This window comes from Mesoplodon densirostris, chromosome 11 (assembly GCF_025265405.1).
Source record: "Mesoplodon densirostris isolate mMesDen1 chromosome 11, mMesDen1 primary haplotype, whole genome shotgun sequence".
NCBI classification, from domain to species: Eukaryota; Metazoa; Chordata; class Mammalia; order Artiodactyla; family Ziphiidae; genus Mesoplodon; species Mesoplodon densirostris.
This window is the reverse complement of record NC_082671.1, coordinates 87,125,185-87,146,495: the sequence shown is the minus strand read 5'-3', so window position 1 is coordinate 87,146,495 and position 21,311 is coordinate 87,125,185. Positions and strand designations below refer to the sequence as shown.

The 21,311-nt window shown below is 41.7% G+C and overlaps 1 protein-coding gene across 4 annotated transcripts in view; it reads left to right on the top strand.

The window, feature by feature from the left end:
- CRADD (CASP2 and RIPK1 domain containing adaptor with death domain) overlaps positions 1 to 21,311 on the top strand; it is a 221,787-nt gene that overhangs the window by 189,049 nt on the left and 11,427 nt on the right. For 2 of the 4 annotated variants that reach the window (XM_060113032.1, XM_060113033.1), the window contains exon 3: positions 2,283 to 2,986. The exons of 1 other annotated variant lie outside the window; for it this stretch is intronic. In XM_060113032.1, the coding sequence (XP_059969015.1) occupies positions 2,283 to 2,584 (302 nt within the window). In that variant the 3' untranslated portion in view covers positions 2,585 to 2,986. Of the gene's footprint in view, positions 1 to 2,282; positions 2,987 to 21,311 lie in introns of those variants that run through there. One more of the 4 variants, XM_060113035.1, reaches the window with a different exon arrangement.

Sequence of the window (21,311 nt, the reverse complement as noted above, 5' to 3'; positions counted from 1 at the left end):
ATGTTCCGTGTGCACTTGAGAAGAAAGTGTATTCTGCTGTTTTTGGATGGAATGTCCTATAAATATCAATTAAGTCCATCTGGTCTAATGTGTCATTTAAAGCTTGTGTTTCCTTATTTATTTTCTATTTGGATGGTCTGTCCACTGGTGTAAGTGGGGTGTTAAAGTTACCTACTATTACTATGTTACTGTCGATTACCCCTTTTATGGCTGCAAACAGATGGAAAGTTATACCATGTTCTTGGATTGGAAGAATCAATATTGTGAAAATGACTATACTACCCAAAACAATCTACAGATTCAATGCAATCCCTATCAAATTACCAATGGCGTTTTTCACAGAACTAGAAAAAAAATTTGCAATTTGTATGGAAACATAAAAGACCCCAAACAGCCAAAGCAATCTTGAGAAAGAAAAACGGAGCTGGAGGAATCAGGCTCCCTGACTTCAGACTATATTACAAAGCTACAGTAATCAAGACAGTATGGTACTGGCACAAAAACAGAAATACAGATCAATGGAACAGGATAGAAAGCCCAGAGGTAAACCCATGCACATATGGTCACCTTATCTTTGACAAAGGAGGCAAGAATATACAATGGAGAAAAGACAGCCTCTTGAACAAGTGGAGATGGGAAAACTGGAAAGCTACCTGTATAAGAATGAAATTAGAACACTCCCTAACACCATACACAAAAATAAACTCAAAATGGATCAAAGACCTAAATTAAGGCCAGACACTATCAAACTATTAGAGGAAAACATAGGCAGAACACTCTATGACATAAATCATAGCAAGATCCTTTTTGACCCACCTCCTAGAGTAATGGAAATAAAATCAAAAATAAACAAATGGGACCTAATGAAACTTAAAAGCTTTTGCACAGCAAAGGAAACCATAAACAAAATGAAAAGACAAACCTCAGAATGGGAGAAAATATTTGCAAATGAAGCAACTGACAAAGGATTAATCTCCAAAATATAGAAGCACCTTATGCAGCACAATATCAAAAAAACAAACAACCCAATCCAAAAATGGGCAGAAGACCTTAACAGACATTTCTCCAAAGTAGACTTACAGATTGCCAACAAACACATGAAAAGATGCTCAACATCACTAATCATTAGAGAAATACACATCAAAACCACAATGAGGTATCACCTCACACCAGTCAGAATGGTCATCATCAAAAAATCTACAAACAAATGCTGGAGAGGGTGTGGAGAAAAGGGAACCCTTCTCCACTGTTCGTGGGAATGTAAACTGATACAGCCACTATGGAGAACAGTGTGGAGGTTCCTTAAAGAACTAAAAATAGAACTACCATACAGCCCAGCAATCCCACTACTGGGCATATACCCTGCGAAACCCATAATTCAAAAGGAGTCATGTACCACAATGTTCATTGCAGCTCTATTTACAATAGCCAGGACATGGAAGCAACCTAAGTGTCCATTGACAGATGAATGTTTAAAGAAGATGTGGCACATATATACAATGGAATACTATTCAGCCATAAAAAGAAACGAAACTGAGTTATTTGTAGTGAGGTGGATGGACTTAGAGTCTGTCATACAGAGTGAAGTAAGACAGAAAGAGAAAAACAAATACTGTATGCTAACACACATATATGGAATCTAAAAAAATGGTACTGATGAACCTAGTGGCAGGACAGGAATAAAGACGCAGATGTAGAGAACAGACTTGAGGACACAGGGCGGGAAGGGGAAGCTGGGATGAAGTGAGAGAGTGGCAGTGACATATATACACTACCAAATGTCAAATAGATAGCTAATGGGAAGCAGCCACATAGCACAGGGAGATCAGCTCGGTGCTGTGTGACCACCTACAGGGGTGGGATAGGGAGGGTGAGAGGGAGACACAAGAGGGAGGAGATATGGGCATATATGTATACATAATAGCTGATTCACTTTGTTATACAGCAGAAAATAACACACCATTGTAAATCAATTATATTCCAATAAAGATATTTTTTAAAAGGAAATAGATCAAATTATTATGAATGGGTTTCTCTGATGGAATTTCAAGTTATTTTTATTTTCTTGTTTTCAAATTTTCTGTCGTAAACATTTCCAAAGATGCTGGGTGGTACTTCTTAAGCCCCTATGTATGGCTTTGTACTGAGTAGCTGCCATGAAGACTAGGAGAAGTTGGCCCCTGCCATTTGGAAGTGTGTGTCATTCCTCCACATTTTTAATTTCTGCCCCTGTCTGATGTGTTTACTCGCTCTCTTCACCCTCGTGTCTTTCTCCTCCCCAGATGACCGGATGGCTGGAATCCCCCCGCACATCCTCCACAGTTCCCCTTCTGACCAGCAGATCAACCAGCTGGCCCAGAGGCTGGGCCCCGAGTGGGAGCCCGTGGTGCTGTCCCTGGGGCTGTCCCAGACCGACATCTACCGCTGTAAGGCCAACCATCCCCACAATGTTCAGTCCCAGATGGTGGAGGCCTTGGTTCGCTGGAGGCAGCGCTTCGGGAAGCAGGCCACCTTCCAGAGCCTGCACAGGGGTCTCCAGGCCGTGGACGTGGACCCCTCGGTGCTCCAGCACATGTTGGAATGATGGCGCCCCATCAGCACCTGGGGAGTCCATCCCCTAGTCTCGTGTGCCGAATCCTGAGTCTCACCCAGGGCAGGTAGATTTGGGGGGACTGGTTTGTTTGTTTTAGTGATTTCTTAGATGAAAGGAGATAATGGGATTTCTACTTGACGTTACTTGAAAGGCGGGATTACTCAGTTGATCTCCCATGGTGATTTGACAATTCATTGTTTCTAATTGCTCGGAGATTACATTATTTGAATTGTGCAGGTTTTAATTGTGTGGTTGCCTTTTAATAGACTGGTAAATCCTAGTGGCTCAAAAAAATACAGGTGTTCTATATATAAAACATCCACTTTTATGTTGCCTGGGAACTGAACTGTGGACTTAGCTATTAATCATGATGTTAATAATAAAAATTGAATTACTGTATATAATGTGGCCCTCTCATGAGAAAGTATTGCTTGTGTTTTTTTTCTTTCATTCTTGTGTTGCATAGACTAAGGGTGTAAAACTACAGTAGTCATTTCTTTGGAACAGAGTAGTAACAGCGAAGTGGTTACTTTCTCTAGTCAAGATAAATCGCTCAGGCAGGGTGTCTGCATTAAATTTAAGACACTGAAGCTCCCTGCAAAGACCAGTTCAAGTACCAGCATGCATACCTGAGCCCTTTATCTGTAAAAGATTTGCTTAAGAAAATCCCGTGCCCTTTATTTAAAAGACTGGGGGTTGGGGGGCCGTGTGGTCTTTCCGTTGAAGCCTTGATGGTTGAAGTGTCATGCTCCTAAGGACTGTGATTTAGTTTTCTGACTTTTTACTAGTAACACATGGTATGTGTCAAATGCTTTACTGTTTTCAAGGCTTTTCACACATGTGATCTCATATGGACCTCACAAAAAGCCTATGAAGAAGTTGGGTAAGAGAGGTGAGCCCCGTCCTGTATCAAGATGAAGCGATTTGCCCGGGGGGGATGAGTGAGCGTGTGTCTTTGCAGCACTGATCCTGTGTGCCCTTTCCAGCTGCTCCATGCTGCTCCATCCTCTCTCTCACATGCTCTGGAAGTAGCTTGCTGCCCTCCTCCTGCTAGCAGCATCTCCTCAGACAAGTTACTTTACTTCTCTAAGCCTCAGTTTCCTCATTTGTAGAGTGAGGCAATGATTGTCCCCACCTCCAAGATTTTTGTGATGATTAAAGGAATAACATCTGCCACGGGCTCATCTAGTGCCTGGCCCATCATCAGCTCTTGGGAAATGGTAGCTGTTAATTCACTGCTGTGGCTGAACACAGATGCAGTTCCCAGACCAAGCTGAACAGTGGCTAAAGCTGAGGGCACTGTAGGAGGAAGTGTTATTACCATGTTTCTTGCTAAGCTTTAAAATGTGATATGGCTTTGTTAATGCTACAGTGGGTCCAATCAAGAGAGAGACAGGTGAACATTCCCAATCTGTGATCTATCCTTCTGAATAATTAGAGAATCTATTTCCTAATACTAACTTAACTCAGAATTTTTCAAAGGGAAAAAAATTCTGAGGACAAGCATATAGAGTGCTGAGGTTGGACAGAAAGTGGGTGCTCAAAATGATGACAGTCCTGAGTTAATTACATCCTTTCAGATGTCTAGTAACCATATTCCCTTTCCTAAAAAGAATCGGTTATTTTACGGTTCAACAAACAGTTCAGAAGGATGGTCCACTGGCCTTATCAGCTCTAATTTTCCATTTTGTAGTCCAACCATTAATTCATTATCTTGTAAAATCCTCACACCTTTGGCCCCATCCCTGCACCCAGTGATAGACTGTTCTTCCACGGCATTTTCAATAACTGCTTGTCATTTTGAACCTTGGACTTGTTACGTCGCTCTTCATCCCCCTGGGTTTGTTAACAGAGAGTGGAGCTTTTGTTTTCACCACATGTATGGATGAGTGAGTATAACTGGGCTCGGCTGCATCCGACTAGATGGCATTTTAGAAGTGGGTCTGATGACTCCCCAGGGCATTCCTGCCATTTGTAGGGCATCTGTTATGCACAGGTACCTTTGTGCTCCGTCAGCAGTGAAGGACAATTTGTGAAGAACTTGCCATGATGGGCTGGCAGGGTTATCAGGGAGCTCTGACTTGTTGCCCTGAATGAGCAGGACATCTCCACCATCAAATAGCAGCTGCAGCTCTTTGCAGCATGAGCCTGCTCACACTCTTGCAGAAGATTTGCAGAATGGAAGAACCGAACATCAAATCACTGCCTAATTTCTGCCTCTTACTGAGAAGAGTGATGCTACATGGCATCTGCCTACCTCCCAAGAGAATCCAATAGGTGATTGCCTACAAGGAGTCCCTGTGTTTTTGCACGGAAGAAGGTTCTACAATCCCAGAGATTGCTACTCCCAATAAAATTCTTAATGAGTGCAATGAGGTGATAGAGCATTTGTAGGTGCTGACAAAAAAAAAAGATTAAAAAGTCTTACTCCACTTTGGTTTGGGGTATATGTGTGTGGTGTGTGTGTGTGCATGCGTGTGTGTGCACACATGCACGTGCGTGGGTATGCCCCTTAACTTTTTAAAAACTGTAACTTCTATGAAATTTTCTCAGTACAAAAATAGTACATCTTTTTTATATCAGTGAAAAATACCAATAAGCAAGGAAAAAATAATAATAATAATTGCTCCCACTCCCATCGTCCAAAGATAACTACTTTTACAGCCCAGTTTTGGTCTATGTCCTCCAGTTACTTTCCCATGCCTGCATATTCTCTCTGTAACAAAAACAGGATTGTATCGTACATACTGCTTTACAATTGGCTTCTTTTATTTAACATATAACTATCTTTCCATGTCATTAAAGAATTTTCTATACCTTTCAACATCCTCTCTGATTTTCAGCATCCTCTGTGTTTGGAGAACACTTTAAAATCCTATAATTTTTAGCAGCATATTTGAAGAAATTAAAAGACACTAGCTATTAAGTATAACAATGTCTTTTTGCTGTCAAAACATCCACCATAATCCCACTGTTTGCTTGGTCCCCCTTTAGAGCCCTGTTGTTACTTGAGTAGAGCTATTGACTGTCCCCACTGTGCATTCTTACATCCTCAAGAAGCAAAGTTGAACACATTCCCATAAATGTTCTGGGCTTTATTCTGAGTTTTTAATCTCTTTCTTACAGCAAGATGCCTTCTCCACTGTGGCATGTGATCCACTCAGCTCAGTGTTCTCTTCCTACAAGTATGTATCCTGGGGGACAGTAATATTGTGCCTGTCGATCCGAATTTGGTGGGACACCACATTTGATCTGTGTGCAGCCGCTGGTCTACACCGTCATTTTTAGTAGTGGCACACTTTCCAGTATATGCACGTGCCATGACTTGTAGATCACTTTCCTGTTACGTTAGATGGATCTTTAAATGGTTTTTCCTTTTTCACTATTACAAACAGTAATGCAAGGAAAGTCCTTGTTAAATATTTACATTCCACCAGAGGTTACAAAGGCAACTGACGCAGTAGAATGGGTCTGTCTTCATCCCTTTCTCTGAGGAATTCCTCAGAAGTGGTAGTTTTAGAAAGAGACTTCCCTCATTCAGTTATTCAGCAGACACTTATCAGGAAGCTCCCGTGAGCCAGTTACTCTGCTAAGTGGCGAGGCAAAAAGATGACTGATACACCACAGTCCCGGTCCTCCAGAAACTCACTGTTCGGCCAACGAGACCGACATGGATCTCTAATCACAATATGAGATGATGAGGTCCTGATGAGGTCCTGAGTAGTGAGTCTGTGGGAACACCGGGGAGAAAGGATTCACTCTGCCTTGCTTCAGAGGTAAGAGGCATGGAGAATACTCATATAAGGCTCATCTCTTGGGCAAGTTACTCTACCTTTCTGTGCCAGTTTCTTCATATGTAATGTGGACAATAACAGTACTGTGCTTACAATCGGGCTCCCACAAAATAAAAGCTTAGAACAGTGCATGGCACAGCAAAAATGTTTTGCTAAATCACTGAGTTGAATTATTTCAGCTATCAGGGTTGGTCTAATATTCTCCACCCTACCGGGTCCCTGAGAAGCGTGAGGGTCAAAATCACCATTTCCTGCTGTGCTTTGCATATGAAAATAGGAAGTACATGGTCCTTCAGTACTTTTATCAAGACTTTAAAGACAAGGCACGTGAACTGGTAGGCACAATTCAGAGCATATTCAGAATTGGGATGGGATTCTGATCTAACACTTGGCTATCATTAAATGAATCTCTACAATCAGCAAGCTAGCAATTTGTATGCGCTACCAGAGATGCGAAGATAAATAAGACATAGTCCCTGCCCTGTAGGATCTCAGCCTGTTGAGGAGACAAACATAACAGCCAGCAATTACGATAACTGTTGGGCCAGTATCGCAGAGGAGGGAGCAACAGAATTGGCCACTGAGGAGGTGACACTTCAATTGAGATTTGTAAGTGCTGCCCAACTTGGTATGTCGGTCCCTTCAAGGGAAGTTAATGCATATGGATACCAGAATTCCACTTAATTTATTTTACATCCAATGTGACAAATGGCACTTCTTGCCACGGGTCTACAAGATGCCTCCAAGTTACTGTCTCAAAGCAATCTAGAAGCTAAGAGAATCATATTGATAGACTAAGTGGCCAGTATTATCCCGTTCTGTACATCAAGACAACAGTGACATTGAGAAGCATGTGTTTTATTTAACCACAGGGGGATCAGGTCAGGCTTCAGGTTTTAGATGTCAGGCATATTTGGGGGTTCTTTGTGCCATCTCTAGCCCTTAGTTCTTCCTCTAAAAGTCCCACAGATTAAAATTAGATGTTGCTGGCATACAAGGAATGTTTTTAATGTAATAACTGCCTGTTTACTTCTTAGAACTGTAAACAGCTTAGAATAGGGATGTCTATCTTGTTGGCATTTGCTGTTTTATAGGAAAATTAAAGTCTCACAAAGACACAGTTCATTGAGCCAATTAAGCCTTGTCTGTTAAAATTATGCAGAATATGTGGCAATAACTCTAAAAGCTATTATTAATTCAAAGCGTAGACCATGAAATCCAGGTTTCAGTACTGAAAAAGAACAAAGTGGACCCAACATCTTGGTAATACTCATATGTTTCCATTTCATTTTTACATTCCGTCTCTATCCAGTGCTATTTTGGGTGTCAGATTACACTGTTGATGGAGAATATTTGTGGAAAATATCTGCTCTGCCAAGATGTTTGTATCCCCCCTGCCGCCAGAATTCATATGTTGAAATCTTAACCCCCAAAGGTGAGGGAATTAGGAGATGAGGCCTTTGGGAGGGATGAGGTCATAAGATGGAGCCCTCATGAAAGTGACCCCACAGAGCCCCTTCCAGCATGTGAGGACACAGTGAGAAGGCTCCAGCTATGAACCAGGAGAGGACCTTCACCAGAACGCGACCATGTTGGCTTCTTGATCTCGCACTTCCCAGCCTCCAGAACTATGAGCAGTAAGTTCTTGTTGTTTATAAGCTACCCAGTCAGTAGTGTTTTTTTAGAGCAGCCCTAACAGACAATATCAGACGGGTTGGATTAGGTCATATAACCTCCCTCTTGTCAGCTTCTAGGAGATGAACTGACTTAATCAGACTTAGCTGATACCACGGTCCTTGGCATGACTTAATGGCTCATTGTGGATTCCAGGAGAAGACTGAGTGCCTACAAATGAAGTAAGTAAGCCTACTCATAGACTGGTGGTGAACTTGGTGCTCCTGGCCGTGTCAAAGCCTAGGCTCTGCCTAGGGAATATTTCTTTGAAGGACCAGAATATCTGTAATAGGTAGTGGTTCTTATCCATTCAGGGGGCATGGATCCCTTTAAGAATGTGAGAAGACTGTGGAGTCATTCTTTAGAAAAGTGCACACGCATGCACGTGTGCACAAATACACACACCCCATTTGGCATATAATTTTTAGGGGATTTCCAGTACACCTGAATCCAAGTTACTCACCCCAAGAACTCTAAGCCTATAGGTTATAAATGGGCACCAGACCTCACTAGCATCTAAGCCTGACTGATCATTTTTTGGCTTTGAGGGTATTTGGAGGGCTTGTGTCCAACAGAACGGAGCTAAGTGTTTCTGTGGGGTTGCACAAGAATGTAAACTCTGGTATGCAGGACTAACCAAGGTATTGGAATAAAGTTGAAGCCACTTATCTAAACCGTGATCTTTATACAGCTGACCACAGATCTTCTGCCCTATGGGAGGGCAGGCTGGTGGACCTCTTGGACCCACCTCTTGGAAAGGTTAGAGCTTGCAGACATGTAATGTATGACGATCTCTAGCTTCTAGGAGCATCCTGCCTCCATCCCGTTTCTTTAGAACCAGGAATCCTAGACAGGGCAAGACTGAAACTTTTGTGCCCAGCACACTGGAGTTAATTAATTTCAGGAGAAAATTGTATAGAGCCACATCTACTTTATATACTAGGAAATTATTTCCAACATTATCTTTTTGTCCAGCCACCTGCTTGAATCAAGTTTCTGTCAGCCTCTGGAAGCAGTAATTATTCCCTGCTCTGAAACTGAGCTCCATGCTGGCTTTCTGCTAAGGGAGTGGACCCTTTGGTTGTCTGTGGTCTATTGTCAAGAATTATCTTGTCACTTACTATTGTCAGCTGTTGATTTTCCAAGGGATACTATCTTTGAGGCTAAAAAAAAATCCTCGCAACACAAGTCCCCTCTTTATGAAGTGTGAAAGACAATATGCACCAGTCAATTATGGATATAATTTTGCAATAGGGAGAACATTTGTTAATGAGGAATGTCTCAAAGAGAAGGAAGGAGGCCTGGGTTTTATAGAGGCAAGTGAACAAGGGAGTCATCCACAAATCCTGTGGGACTCCTGAGAAAGGATGGAGGCGGGTCTTATCTGAGAATATGGGAAGGCTGGGTTGTCCTTTGTGGTGGTTAGCTGTTTCTTGGGACACAAAAGGGGGGCATTTCTTTACCATCACTGCTTTCAGGGAGCACAGGGTTCAGATAAACTTTATCATTGTCAAAAGCCATATCTTCTTCAACTTTTAAGAGCCTAAAGCAAATTTGAAAGAAAAAAATGTTTTTGTAAGGTTTGGGTATGAGATAAAATCAGAATTCTGGCATCTCGATTGCCTGTTCTAGAAAAGACACTTAAGTTGCTCCTCCTTTAATTTGGGTAAAGAAAACCGAATAACCTGCATGACTAAAGCTTAACAAAAGAAGAGGAATCAAAGCTGTTATGGCTTTCTTAGGGACCTAGAGAATCCATGGAGTGATTTTCAACTTGGGCCAATCATGGAAACTCTTTCTGTAACTTACAGAAGTTCATTCAACATCTGTTTTTTTGAGCACGTTATGTGCTAGGCATGGCTATAGATACTAGGGGTACAGCAGTCAATGCAACAGTCCAGAATTTCTCCACTTGTAGAGCTCCCTGCTATGGAGAAAAAGGATGCAACAAAGGGACAGGGAGAGCCAGGGGATGGAGTAGAAGGTGACATGAGTAAAAACCTGGAGGAGGTGAGGGAGAGAGCCATGCTGAGGCCCGAAAGAACATTCTGAGTGAGGGGAAGAATAAAATGTGAAGGCTTGAGATGAGAGCTTTCCAAATATTTTCAAAGAATAGCAAGGGGGTCAGAGTGGCTAAAGTGTGGTGGGCAAGAGGGCAGGTAGTAGGGGCTGAGGTCGGAGAGCTGGGAGGAACAGAGGGGGAGCGTCTGACAGGCTACTGTGATGACTTTGGCTTTTACTCAGGGTGAGATGGGAAGCTACTGCATGGTTTTCAGCAGAGGCAATGACATCATCTAACTTATAGTCCCAAAGGATCACTCTAGCTGACATTTTTAGAGAGCTGAAGCAGGGAAATAGTGAAGAGGCTGTTGCACTGATCCTGAGAAGATGGAGGCTTGGGTCAAGATGGACATGGCGAAGTGCAGTGGATGCGTGGTACCCTGCTCAGGTCCCCTTCAGGAATGAAAGATTTATTCCTCCTGCAGCAGGGAGGTCTCCAGCTGATAGCCTTTGGCTGTCAGCCCTCTTCAAGAATTGCCCCCTCTGAGGAGAGCCATCTTGCACAATGGCCTTGCCCCTTCCTGGGCAGCCTGCATTCAGTGACTATAGGTGAAGAGGTATAAAGGCCTTGCTGCCCACCTCAGTTCAGAGCAGCTCCCAAGGGCCATCCCAGCTCAGGGCTCCTTGTGGAGTCAGCTCAGGCCTTCTTTGTGACAGTATCTCAGCCCCACTTCCCTCTTTTTCTAAGCCTGTTTCCTTCCCTTTCACAGGTGTCGATCCCAGGAGCACTCTCTAATCACCTTCCTGCCCACCCAGCTCCATCTCAGAATCAGCTTCCAGGGGCATGCATCCTGTGACGTGGAGGTGGTGAGCAGTGGTCAGTTTCTGATTACATTGTGAAGGTAGAACCAAATGGATTTGTTGATGGATTGGATAGGGTGTTAAAATGAAAAAAACTCGTGGTGAAACATCAAGATTGTATTTTTAACAAATGGAAAGATGGAATCATTATGAACTGATATGAGAAAGACCATGGGAAAGGCAGGGATTTTTTTGAGGCGGGTGGTGGAAGTTAGGAAATATATTAGAAATAAAAAAATTCTTAATATTCATACAGGTAAAAAGTCAACTTCCATTTCCAGGAGCACACTCTTAACTTTGAATACTCCCAATGTTACTCAGTTTTAGATATAATCTGTTGTAGCCAACATTTCATTTAATTGGAGGAACATCAGAGTAATAAAACATAGACAGTGTGAACACATATGTTCAGTCATTACCCGGTGGTTGCTAATTCATAGACACAAATAGCGTTAGGTGGTTTTACAAGGGAACAAAGCCAGCCATTGGCACACATCCACCAGGATATATATCAAGAAGTGTTTTTTTCTGCGAGACCCATCGTATCCATAGTATAGTCACGGGCTTCCATGAGAAGCTGAAAAGCAAAGCTGCTTACAGACTGCATATATCACACAACCAGACAATAATCCCAAGGCAACCTAGAAGGGATCACCATGACATGACAGCACCCCCTTTTATAGATACAGTTCTGAGAAAATTCATAGTAGAGAGAAAATTCACTGTGGGGAACAGTAGTTAGGACATGAATCTTGAGCTGAGGCTTGACAAAAGTGTAAAGTCCGTGGAGAGGCTGGGAATGGGGTCTCTAGAGGAGGAAGGATTGTGCGAGAAGCAAGGATGGATAAGACGGATGCTAGGAACAGTAGTGATGAGTATGCTTCCCAACAAAATTACATCGATTGGGTAAAGTGGGGCACATCAGCTGACTTTTAAAACCAGGCAAGGAGTTTGGATTTTGCATTTTAAATTACCAAGGGAGCAGAAGAAATCTTCTCAAAAGTTTTAAGGTGCCAGTGTGCATTGTGAATCTCCAAAATGGAAATGTGAAGTATTTACCAAACTTAACATTGGAAGCATTTTTTCTATGACCACCTATTAACAACTTGGGAAAGAGTTGTTCTACAGACACACTGAGGCAGAGGACACAAAACCTTGGAGTGTGCTGGGAAAAGTAGGGCTCAAAGGTACCAAAAATAACCAAGATTTTTAAAGGGCACGAACGGTATCTTGGGTGGTGTACAAATAGCATCAATTTGTTCTCATCCTCACAATTCATCCTCACTGTTAGCAGCACATTATGGGTCACTTGGAAAGAGACTCGTGGTTTTCTGGGACCTTCTCTCCCTCTTTAATGATTGATAAGTCTGTTGCATTTTTCATCAAATGATTCTTGTATCCTTGCAGAATACCTTCCTGGCTTGGTGTCACACTGCATTTAGTTCAAGCAATAGGTTGCACTGCCTGTTCGTCAGCAGGTAGCAGGCACTCTCTCTGGTCATTGTCAGGTGCCAGGTGGCACCTGTCAGACAAGCAGGAAGAAACTGGTCTTGCTCCTAACAGCAGCCCCAAACCAGGAAGGCTCTGTGTGCAGCTCCAGGCCTTTTCTGTCTCTCCCCACTCTTGCCACGACTTTCTATGTCTTTGCCGTCTTCTCATTTGGGTTCTCATTTGCTTACTCTGATCCCCACCCCCCACCACTAAGCCACTTGGTAATTGAACTTGACTTTCATTCTATTTTAAAAAATCTGAAAATAGCTTGTTTTCCCAGTGAGGCCTCCAGCAGGACCTTAACTTTAGTTTAGCAATAGTTCCCAACCAGGAGTGTTACCACATCCCCCCAGCCTTCTACCATGTGGCATTTGGAAATGTTTGGAGGCATTCTATGTGGGGAGTTATCACCCACCATGCATTATTGGAGGGGGAGTGCTATTACCATGGAGTGGGCCGTGGCCAAGGGTATTAGGCCTCAGCCGGCAGTGTGGGCACTAACCCTACACAGTGAAGAGCTGCCTCACCCCAAATGCCCTTACTGACCCCAGTGAGAATCACTGTGTGCTTCCCAGACTCCAGTCATTTGAGTACCACTTGGATAATTTTTCATTTGTAACGCACCACCTGTGCCAATATTTTTTTTAGTTAACTCAAAAATTTTTTTTCTTCAAGCAATAGTATGTCTGGAGTAATGGGTCAGTGCTATTTTTAAAATGTGATTTAAAGTACACGTAAAAATAAAGACCTAACCCCTCATACAAAATATTCTTCATTAGTGATACACATATGAAGTTTGGGAACACTAGGCAGTGCTTATGGCTGCATACCTTTTTGGGTTTTTGGTGAGGACCTTAGCCTTACACACATTTCTCTTCTGAAATATGAAGGTCTAAGCAAGTGTTTGATGGACTCCTTAGCCCGGGCCTTATAAGGGCAAAGGCCACGTGTTTGATGTCCCATAAAGGTCATTTATTTTATACAAGGAAGAAGTCTATTCCACTGGCATCCTTGACCCAAGTCATCTGTCTCTTTGCTGGTTGCAAAGTCAAAGGATAAAAATGAGGCTCCCTTGGCATTCGCCTCCTTGGATTGTAGGCTCCGTGAAGGCAGACCTGGGTCTTGTGTCCCCACCTTTCCTAAAGCAGGGTCTGGCACATGCTTCGTGATTAATGCAATTCTCAGTAAACGAATGAGATCATGAACAGATGAGTGTATGCATATCCCTCCTCCAGACGTACAATGGAGGACTGTAAATGCTTCTGTCACTGAGTCCAAAAAGTCTTACGTACGAGTTTCTTGGGCAAGTTCTGTAAATTCTCTGTGCTTCAGTTTCATTACCTCTGAAATCAGGTTGTAATAATACCAACCTTAGAGCACTGTTAGGAGGAATCAATGAGATAATGTTTGCAGAGTGCTTCGATCAGTGTCAGGCATAGAATAAATGTTATAGAAATATTTGATGACGAATGGACGGTGTCTGTCTTCTATTCAGGTTTTCAATATTTGTTGGAAGAGTGAATCAACAGATACTGGGCCACAGTGTTCCTACACTCCAGGTCCAGATCCTCAGCTGTTCCCAGGGGCAGCAGCAGATGCTGAAACAGAACTTCCCTAGCCCTAGCCAGAGGGTCCCGCTACAGTCCTCAGCACAGGAAGAGCTCTTCCAGGACAGGTAACCTAGGGCGATAAGCCCCACCCCCTCCTCAGTCACAGCCCGCACAGAGATGCGTCCTGGTGTTTGTTTAAGGCAATGCTAGAACATGTCCAATTAACTCAATTCCTGGTCGCCTCAGCTGACTCATCGTGCAGGAACACTGCATTCACACACAGTGAGCATAGAGGTGGGGGAAGGAGGACCAGGGAGGGAAGGCAGCGCTGGTGGAGCATCTATTAGGAGCCAGGCTCAGGGAAGGTGATTTCAAGTGCACTGTGTCATTCCACCCTCTGACAACCTTAGGAGTCAGGATTTTAGCCTTATTTCCCTTATTTTACAAGTCAGAAAACTGATGCTCAAGGAAGTTAACTCACCCAGCCAAGGTCATACGTAGCAGTGTCAAAATTTGAACTCAGGCCCATGCGAGTGGTTTTATAACCCCAGTACATAGTCCAGGCGCTGCCAAGGACCCCCGCATGGCTGTGTCAGCTTCCTACTGAAATGTGTCCGGCCCAGCTGCTGGGTTTCTGGTGTCGGTAGCTCTCTCCCCTCATTATTACAGACAGCAAGTGGGTGATGTTCATAAAATAGATGATCTTTAATAGCTCCTGCCTGCTGCCAGCCATGGAGTCATGTGAAATAACACAGCAGAGTTGAGGTTGCTCTTATTACCCCGTGGGATTTCGTCAAAAGCCAAAATAATCCTGGCTGAGACAGTGTGTGGGCAGGGCACCGCAAGAGCTTTTGAATAGGGTGTTTGTCTCATTGGCTGAAGGAAAAGTGCTCTATTCATGACCTTCTCCTGATAGGTCTTCTGCATGAGAAAGCATAGGAAAAGCCAGATTCTCAGAGAGAAGAGGCCTGTCCCCTTTCTCTGAGCAGGGAGATCCCACATCCCATCCCTAGCAAAACGATTTTAGATGAACAGTTGAAAGTTTTTTCTCCCACAGTTATGGGGCAGTACTAAGAAGTTGTCTTAGTATCTGAGTGTTCTGGGGAGTATTCTGGCTTTTTTAGCCAAATGAAATCTGAGCTTCTTCTTGACATCACTCAAAATCCTCGTTGCTCTCTATCTCTACCCCAAAGCCTTCCTTTTGTCCCCACGGAGCAGACTCCGAGACTGTTTTCAAAGTGAAACGTCATTAGCCTACTCTACCCTCTGAGGAGTAATCCTCCTGCCTTCTACAGATGACTGTGACTGTGTCCTGCCTACCAAACAGCTCATCTTGTTAAATCATCCACAGGATTGGGAAATGACCTATCATCTGAGTTTATTAATTCCAGCAAAGATGATGTGAGGTGGTTTTGGTCAACCTGAAGTTTGGGCTTCCACGTAAAAACCTGAGGCGTGCCCTCTCCAGCCCCATGTCTATGAACTTAAACAGGTCTCCAACCATGGTGGCCACCCTTGTAGGGCAGGGCTTGCCTTGGCAGGAATGGCGCCAGTGTTCAGGATTCACAGTGACTGCTTCAGGCACAAACCCATGCGTATGTGTCTAACTGCTGGAATCTCCAGACACAGTTGGCACCTCTTCCCTCTCCTGTCCAGGCTGTTGGCATCCCGTATCAAGTCACCACGGTTTCCTCTTCTTTTTAGTTCAGGAAATTTCTCTGGGCTCTGTATCTCACTTGCCAGCTCAAACTTTCCTGCTCTTACCTGGATCTTTCGTTCACTCATTTAACAATTCTTTGGTAGCACCTCCTAGTGCTGAGGGCAGATGAGTGACATCAAAACAAAACAAGCATAGATACTATCCTCATGGACCTTGCAATCAGCTTGAAAAGTTACAAGCTGTGACAAGTGATAAGAAGGAAAAGATCAGCGAGCTATGGGGTCATGCTGAAGGGAAGCCTCAAGTGTTCCTGTGAGGACACTCTGGTTCCCCACTCTCTCCCTCAGTGCTTGAGGCCTGGTCCTGGGTTTCCTTCATTTTGTTAACCTTCCATTAGGGTGACTCAGTTGCACTATTTATTGGACTTTTGGGTCCTTCTCTCCAAGATGGCACCTCTCATAAAGCCCCTTGGTTCTGTGAACTACCGCCAAAGATGACAGGGTGAAGGCTATCAATAATGATCTCTTTTACGAATGCTAGTCAGCGGCTGTGGAAATGGGGAGAAGAAGGTCGGCGTGATGCACAACGGCTTGTAACCTGGAAACATTACCATAAGTTCAATGTCCCATTTCGGTAGCCCTGGCATGGAGGTGCCATTTCTTGTGCCCTGGCCCCTCACCCTAGCTGGGCAGCATATACTGTCCTGAGCCCTGCATCCCAGGACCCCAATATTTCAGAGGAGGTGTCATATAATATGACTTCATTTGCCTACAGGACGTAGTTTAGGAGTGTTGTTCCATTTATTAACTAATTCAGAAAACATCTGAGCCAATGATTTTTTTCCAGGCTTAAGCATTATCTACTGCCTTCTCACTGTAGAGTCACTATAGAGTCATCTCATCTTCCTTTTGTGATTTCATTTCTTCCATTTTCTTTTTTTTCCCTCTTTCTATGACTCATATTGGGTTTAGATATCAGACTTCCTGGCTTCCTCCTTAAATGTTATCTTTTCTGTCCTATTTTCTATCATTTTGTTGTTTTTTGGAAATTTTATCAAATTATTCATCCAACCTTTTTATTGGATTTTTTAATTTATGCCATATTTTTTCATTTCTAAGATGTTTTTGTTTTATGGATACTCCCTTTAAAATAGCATCCTATTGCTTCATGTTTGCAAATATTTTCTTAGCTCTCTGATAGTTTTCACCTTCTTTTACCTTCAAATTACTTTAATCTCTAGGTTTGTAATCTCTGTTATGTTTGAGGCTTTCTTAATGTCTGGTGATCCTTGGCTGTCATTTATATTTTAAGTTGGGGCACTAAAAAGCTTAATGCTAGCTCTCTATTGTGGGTGGGGCTTGAAGACCACCAGGTCACATGCAGGGTGATGAGGCTGGGCTGTTTAATTTGATAACCCAAATCTCAGTATCTTTAGGTCTTTTCTTTCGGCTTGTAAGATGCTTTTCAGTGAAGAATCTTCTTTGTTTTTTTTTTTCAATTTGAATTTTATTTATTTTTTTTATACAGCAGGTTCTTCTTACTTAACTATTTTATACATATTAGTGTACGTATGTCAATCCCAATCTCCCAATTCATCCCACCACCACCCCCTGCTTTCCCCGCTTGGTGTCCATACGTTTGTTCTCTACATCTGTGTCTCTATTTCTGCCTTGCAAACCAGTTCTGTACCACTTTTCTATATTAAACATATATGTGTTAATATACGATATTTGTTTTTCTCTTTCTGACTTACTTCACTCTGTATAACAGTCTCTAGGTCCATCCACATCTCTACAAATGACCCAATTTCTTTCCTTTTTATGGCTGAGTAATATTCCATTGTATATATGTACCACATCTTCTTTATCCATTCATCTGTCGATGGGCATTTAGGTTACTTCCATGACCTGGCTATTGTAAATAGTGCTGCAGTGAACACTGGGGTGCATGTGTCTTTCTGAATTATGGTTTTCTCTGGGTATATGCCCAGTAGTGGGATAGCTGGGTCATATGGTAATTCTATTTTTACTTTTTTAAGGAACCTGCATACTGTTCTCCATAGTGGCTGTATGAATTTACATTCCCGCCAGCAGTGCAAGAGGGTTCCCTTTTCTCCACACCCTCTCCAACATTTGTTGTTTGTAGATTTTCTGATGATTCCCATTCTAACTGGTGTGAGGTGATACCTCATTGTAGTTTTGATTTGCATTTCTCCAGTAATTAGTGATGCTGAGCAGCTTTTCAAGTGCCTCTTGGCCATCTGTATGTCTTTGGAGAGATGTCTATTTAGGTCTTCTACCCAGTTTTTGTTGGGTTGTTTGTTTTTTTAATATTGAGCTGCATGAGCTGTTTATATATTTTGGAGATTAATCCTTTGTCCGTTGCTTCATTTGAAAATAGTTTTCCCATTCTGAGGGTTGTCTTTTTGTCTTGTTTATAGTTTCCTTTGCTGTGCAAAAGCTCTTAAGTGTCATTAGGTCCCATTTGTTTATTTTTGTTTTTATTTCCATTACTCTAGGAGGTGGATCAAAAAAGATCTTGCTGTGATTTATGTCAAAGAGTGTTCTTCCTATGTTTTCCTCTAAGAGTTTTATAGTGTCTGGTCTTACATTTAGGTCTTTAATCCATTTTGAGTTTATTTTTGTGTATGGTGTAGGGAGTGTTCTAATTTCATTCTTTTACTTGTAGCTGTCCAGTTTTCCCAGCACCACTTATTGTAGAGACTGTCTTTTCTCCATTGTATATCCTTGTCTCCTTTGTCATAGATTAGTTGACCATTGGTGTGTGGGTTTATCTTTGGACTTTCTATCCTGTTCCATTGATCTGTATTTCTGTTTTTGTGCCAGTACCATATTGTCTTGATCACTGTAGCTTTGTAGTATAGTCTGAAGTCAGGGAGCCTGATTCCTCCAGCTCTGATTTTTTCCCTCAAGATTGCTTTGACTATTCGGGGTCTTTTGTGTCTCCATACAAATTTTAAGACTTTTTGTTCTAGTTCTGTAAAAAATGCCAATGGTAATTTGATAGGGATTGCATTGAATCTGTAGATTGCTTTGGGTCGTATAGTCATTTTCACAATATTGATTCTTCCAATCCAAGAACATGGTGTATCTCTCCATCTGTTTGTGTCATCTTTGATTTCTTTCATCGGTGTCTTATAGTTTTCTGAGTACAGGTCTTTTACCTCCTTAGGTAGGTTTATTCCTAGGTATTTTATTCTTTTTGTTGCAATGGTGAATGGGATTGTTTCCTTAATATATCTTTCTGATCTTTCGTTGTTAGTGTATAGGAATGTAAGAGATTTCTGTGCATTAATTTTGTATCCTGCAACTTTACCAAATTCATTGATTAGCTCTAGTAGTTTTCTGGTGGCATCTTTAGGATTTCCCATGTATGGTATCATGTCATTTCCAAACAGTGAAAGTTTTACCTTTTTTTTCCATTTTGTATTCCTTTTATTTCTTTTTCTTCCCTGATTGCCGTGGCTAGGACTTCCAAAACTATGTTGAATAATAGTGGTGAGAGTGGACATCCTTGTCTTGTTCCTGATCTTAGAGAAAATGCTTTCAGTTTTTCACCATTGAGAATGATGTTTGTTGTCAGTTTGTCGTATATGGCCTTTATTATGTTGAGGTAGGTTCCCTCTATACCCACTTTCTAGAGAGTTTTTTATCATAAATGGGTGTTGAATTTTGTTGAAAGCTTTTTCTGCATCTATTGAGATGATCCTATGGTTTTTATTCTTCAGTTTGTTAATATGGTGTATCACATTGATTGATTTGCATACATTGAAGAATCCTTGCATCCTTGGGATAAATCCCACTTGACCATGGTGTATGATCCTTTTAATGTGTTGTTGGATTCCCTTTTGCTAGTATTTTGTTGAGGATTTTTGCATCTATATTCATCAGTGATATTGTTTTATAGTTTTCTTTTTTTATAGTATCTTTGTCTGATTCTTGTATCAGGGTGATGGTGGCCTCGTAGAATGAGTTTGGGAGTGTTCCTTCCTCTGCAATTTATGGAAGAGTTTGAGAAGGATGAGTGTTAGCTCTTCTCTAAATGTTTGGTAGAATTCACCTGTGAAGCCATCCGGTCCTGGATTTTTGTTTGTTGGAAGATTTTTATCACAGTTTCAATTTCATTACTTGTGATTGGTCTTTTCATATTTTCTATTTCTTCCTGGTTCAGTCTTGGAAGGTTATACCTTTCTAAGAATTTGTCCATTTCTTCCAGGTTGTCCATTTTATTGGCATAGATTTGCCTGTAGTAGTCTCATGGTGTATTTCTGTGGTGCCTGTTGTAACTTCTCCTTTTTCATTTCTAATTTTATTGATTTGAGTCCTCTCCCTCTTTTTCTTGATGAGTCTGGCTAAACGTTTATCAATTTTGTTTATCTTCTCAAAGAACCAGCTTTCAGTTTTATTGATCTTTGCTACTGTTTTCTTTGTTTCTGTTTCATTTATTTCTGCTCTGATCTTTATGATTTCTTTCCTACTGCTAACTTTGGGTTTTGTTTGTTCTTCTTCCTCTAGTTCCTTTAGGTGTAAAGTTAAATTGTTTATTTGAGATTTTTCTTGTTTCTTGAGGTAGGGTTGTATTGGTATAATCTTCCCTCTTAGAACTGCTTTTGCTGCATCCCATTGGTTTTGGATCATCTTGTTTTCATTGTCATTTGTCTCTAGGTATTGTTTGATTTCCTCTTTTATTTCTTCAGTGATCTCTTGGTTATTTAGTAACGTATTGTTTATCCTCCATGTGTTTGTGTTTTTTACGTTTTTTTTCCCTGTAATTGATTTCTAATCTCATAGCGTTGTGGTTGGAAAAGATGCTTGATATGATTTCAGTTTTCTTAAATTCACCGAGGCTTGATTTGTGACCCAAGATGTGATCTATCCTGGAGAATGTTCCATGTGCACTTGAGAAGAAAGTGTATGGAATGTCCTATATATATCAATTAAATCTATCTGGTCTGTTGTGTCATTTAAAGCTTGTTTCCTTATTAATTTTCTGTCTCGATGATCTGTCCATTGGTGTAAGTGAGGTGTTAAAGTCCCTCACTATTATTTTGTCACTGTCCATTTCCTCTTTTATAGCCGTTAGCACTTGCCTTATGTATAGAGGTCCTCCTATGTTGTGTGCATATATATTTACAATTGTTATATCTTCTTCTGGGATTGATCCCTTGATCATTATGTAGTGTCCTTCCTTGTCTCTTATAACGTGCTTTATTTTAAAGTGTATTTTATCTGATATGAGTATTGCTACTCCAGGTTTCTTTTGATTTCTATTTGCATGGAATATCTTCTTTCATCCCCTCACTCTCAGTCTGTATGTGTCCCTAGGTTTGAAGTGGGTCTCTTGTAGACAGCATATATATGGGTCTTGTTTTTGTATCCATTCAGCAAGCCTGTGTCTTTTGGTTGGAGCACTTAATCCATTCACATTCAAGGTAATTATTGATATGTATGTTCCTATGACCATTTTGTTAATTGTTTTAGGTTTGTTTTTGTAGGTCCTTTTCTTCTCTTGTGTTTCCCACTTAAAGAAGTTCCTTTAGCATTTGTTGTAGAGCTGGTTTGGTGGTGCTGAATTCTTTTAGCTTTTGCTTGTCTGTAAAGCTTTTGATTTCTCCATTGAATCTGAATGAGATCCTTGTTGGGTAGAGTAATCTTGGTTGTAGGTTC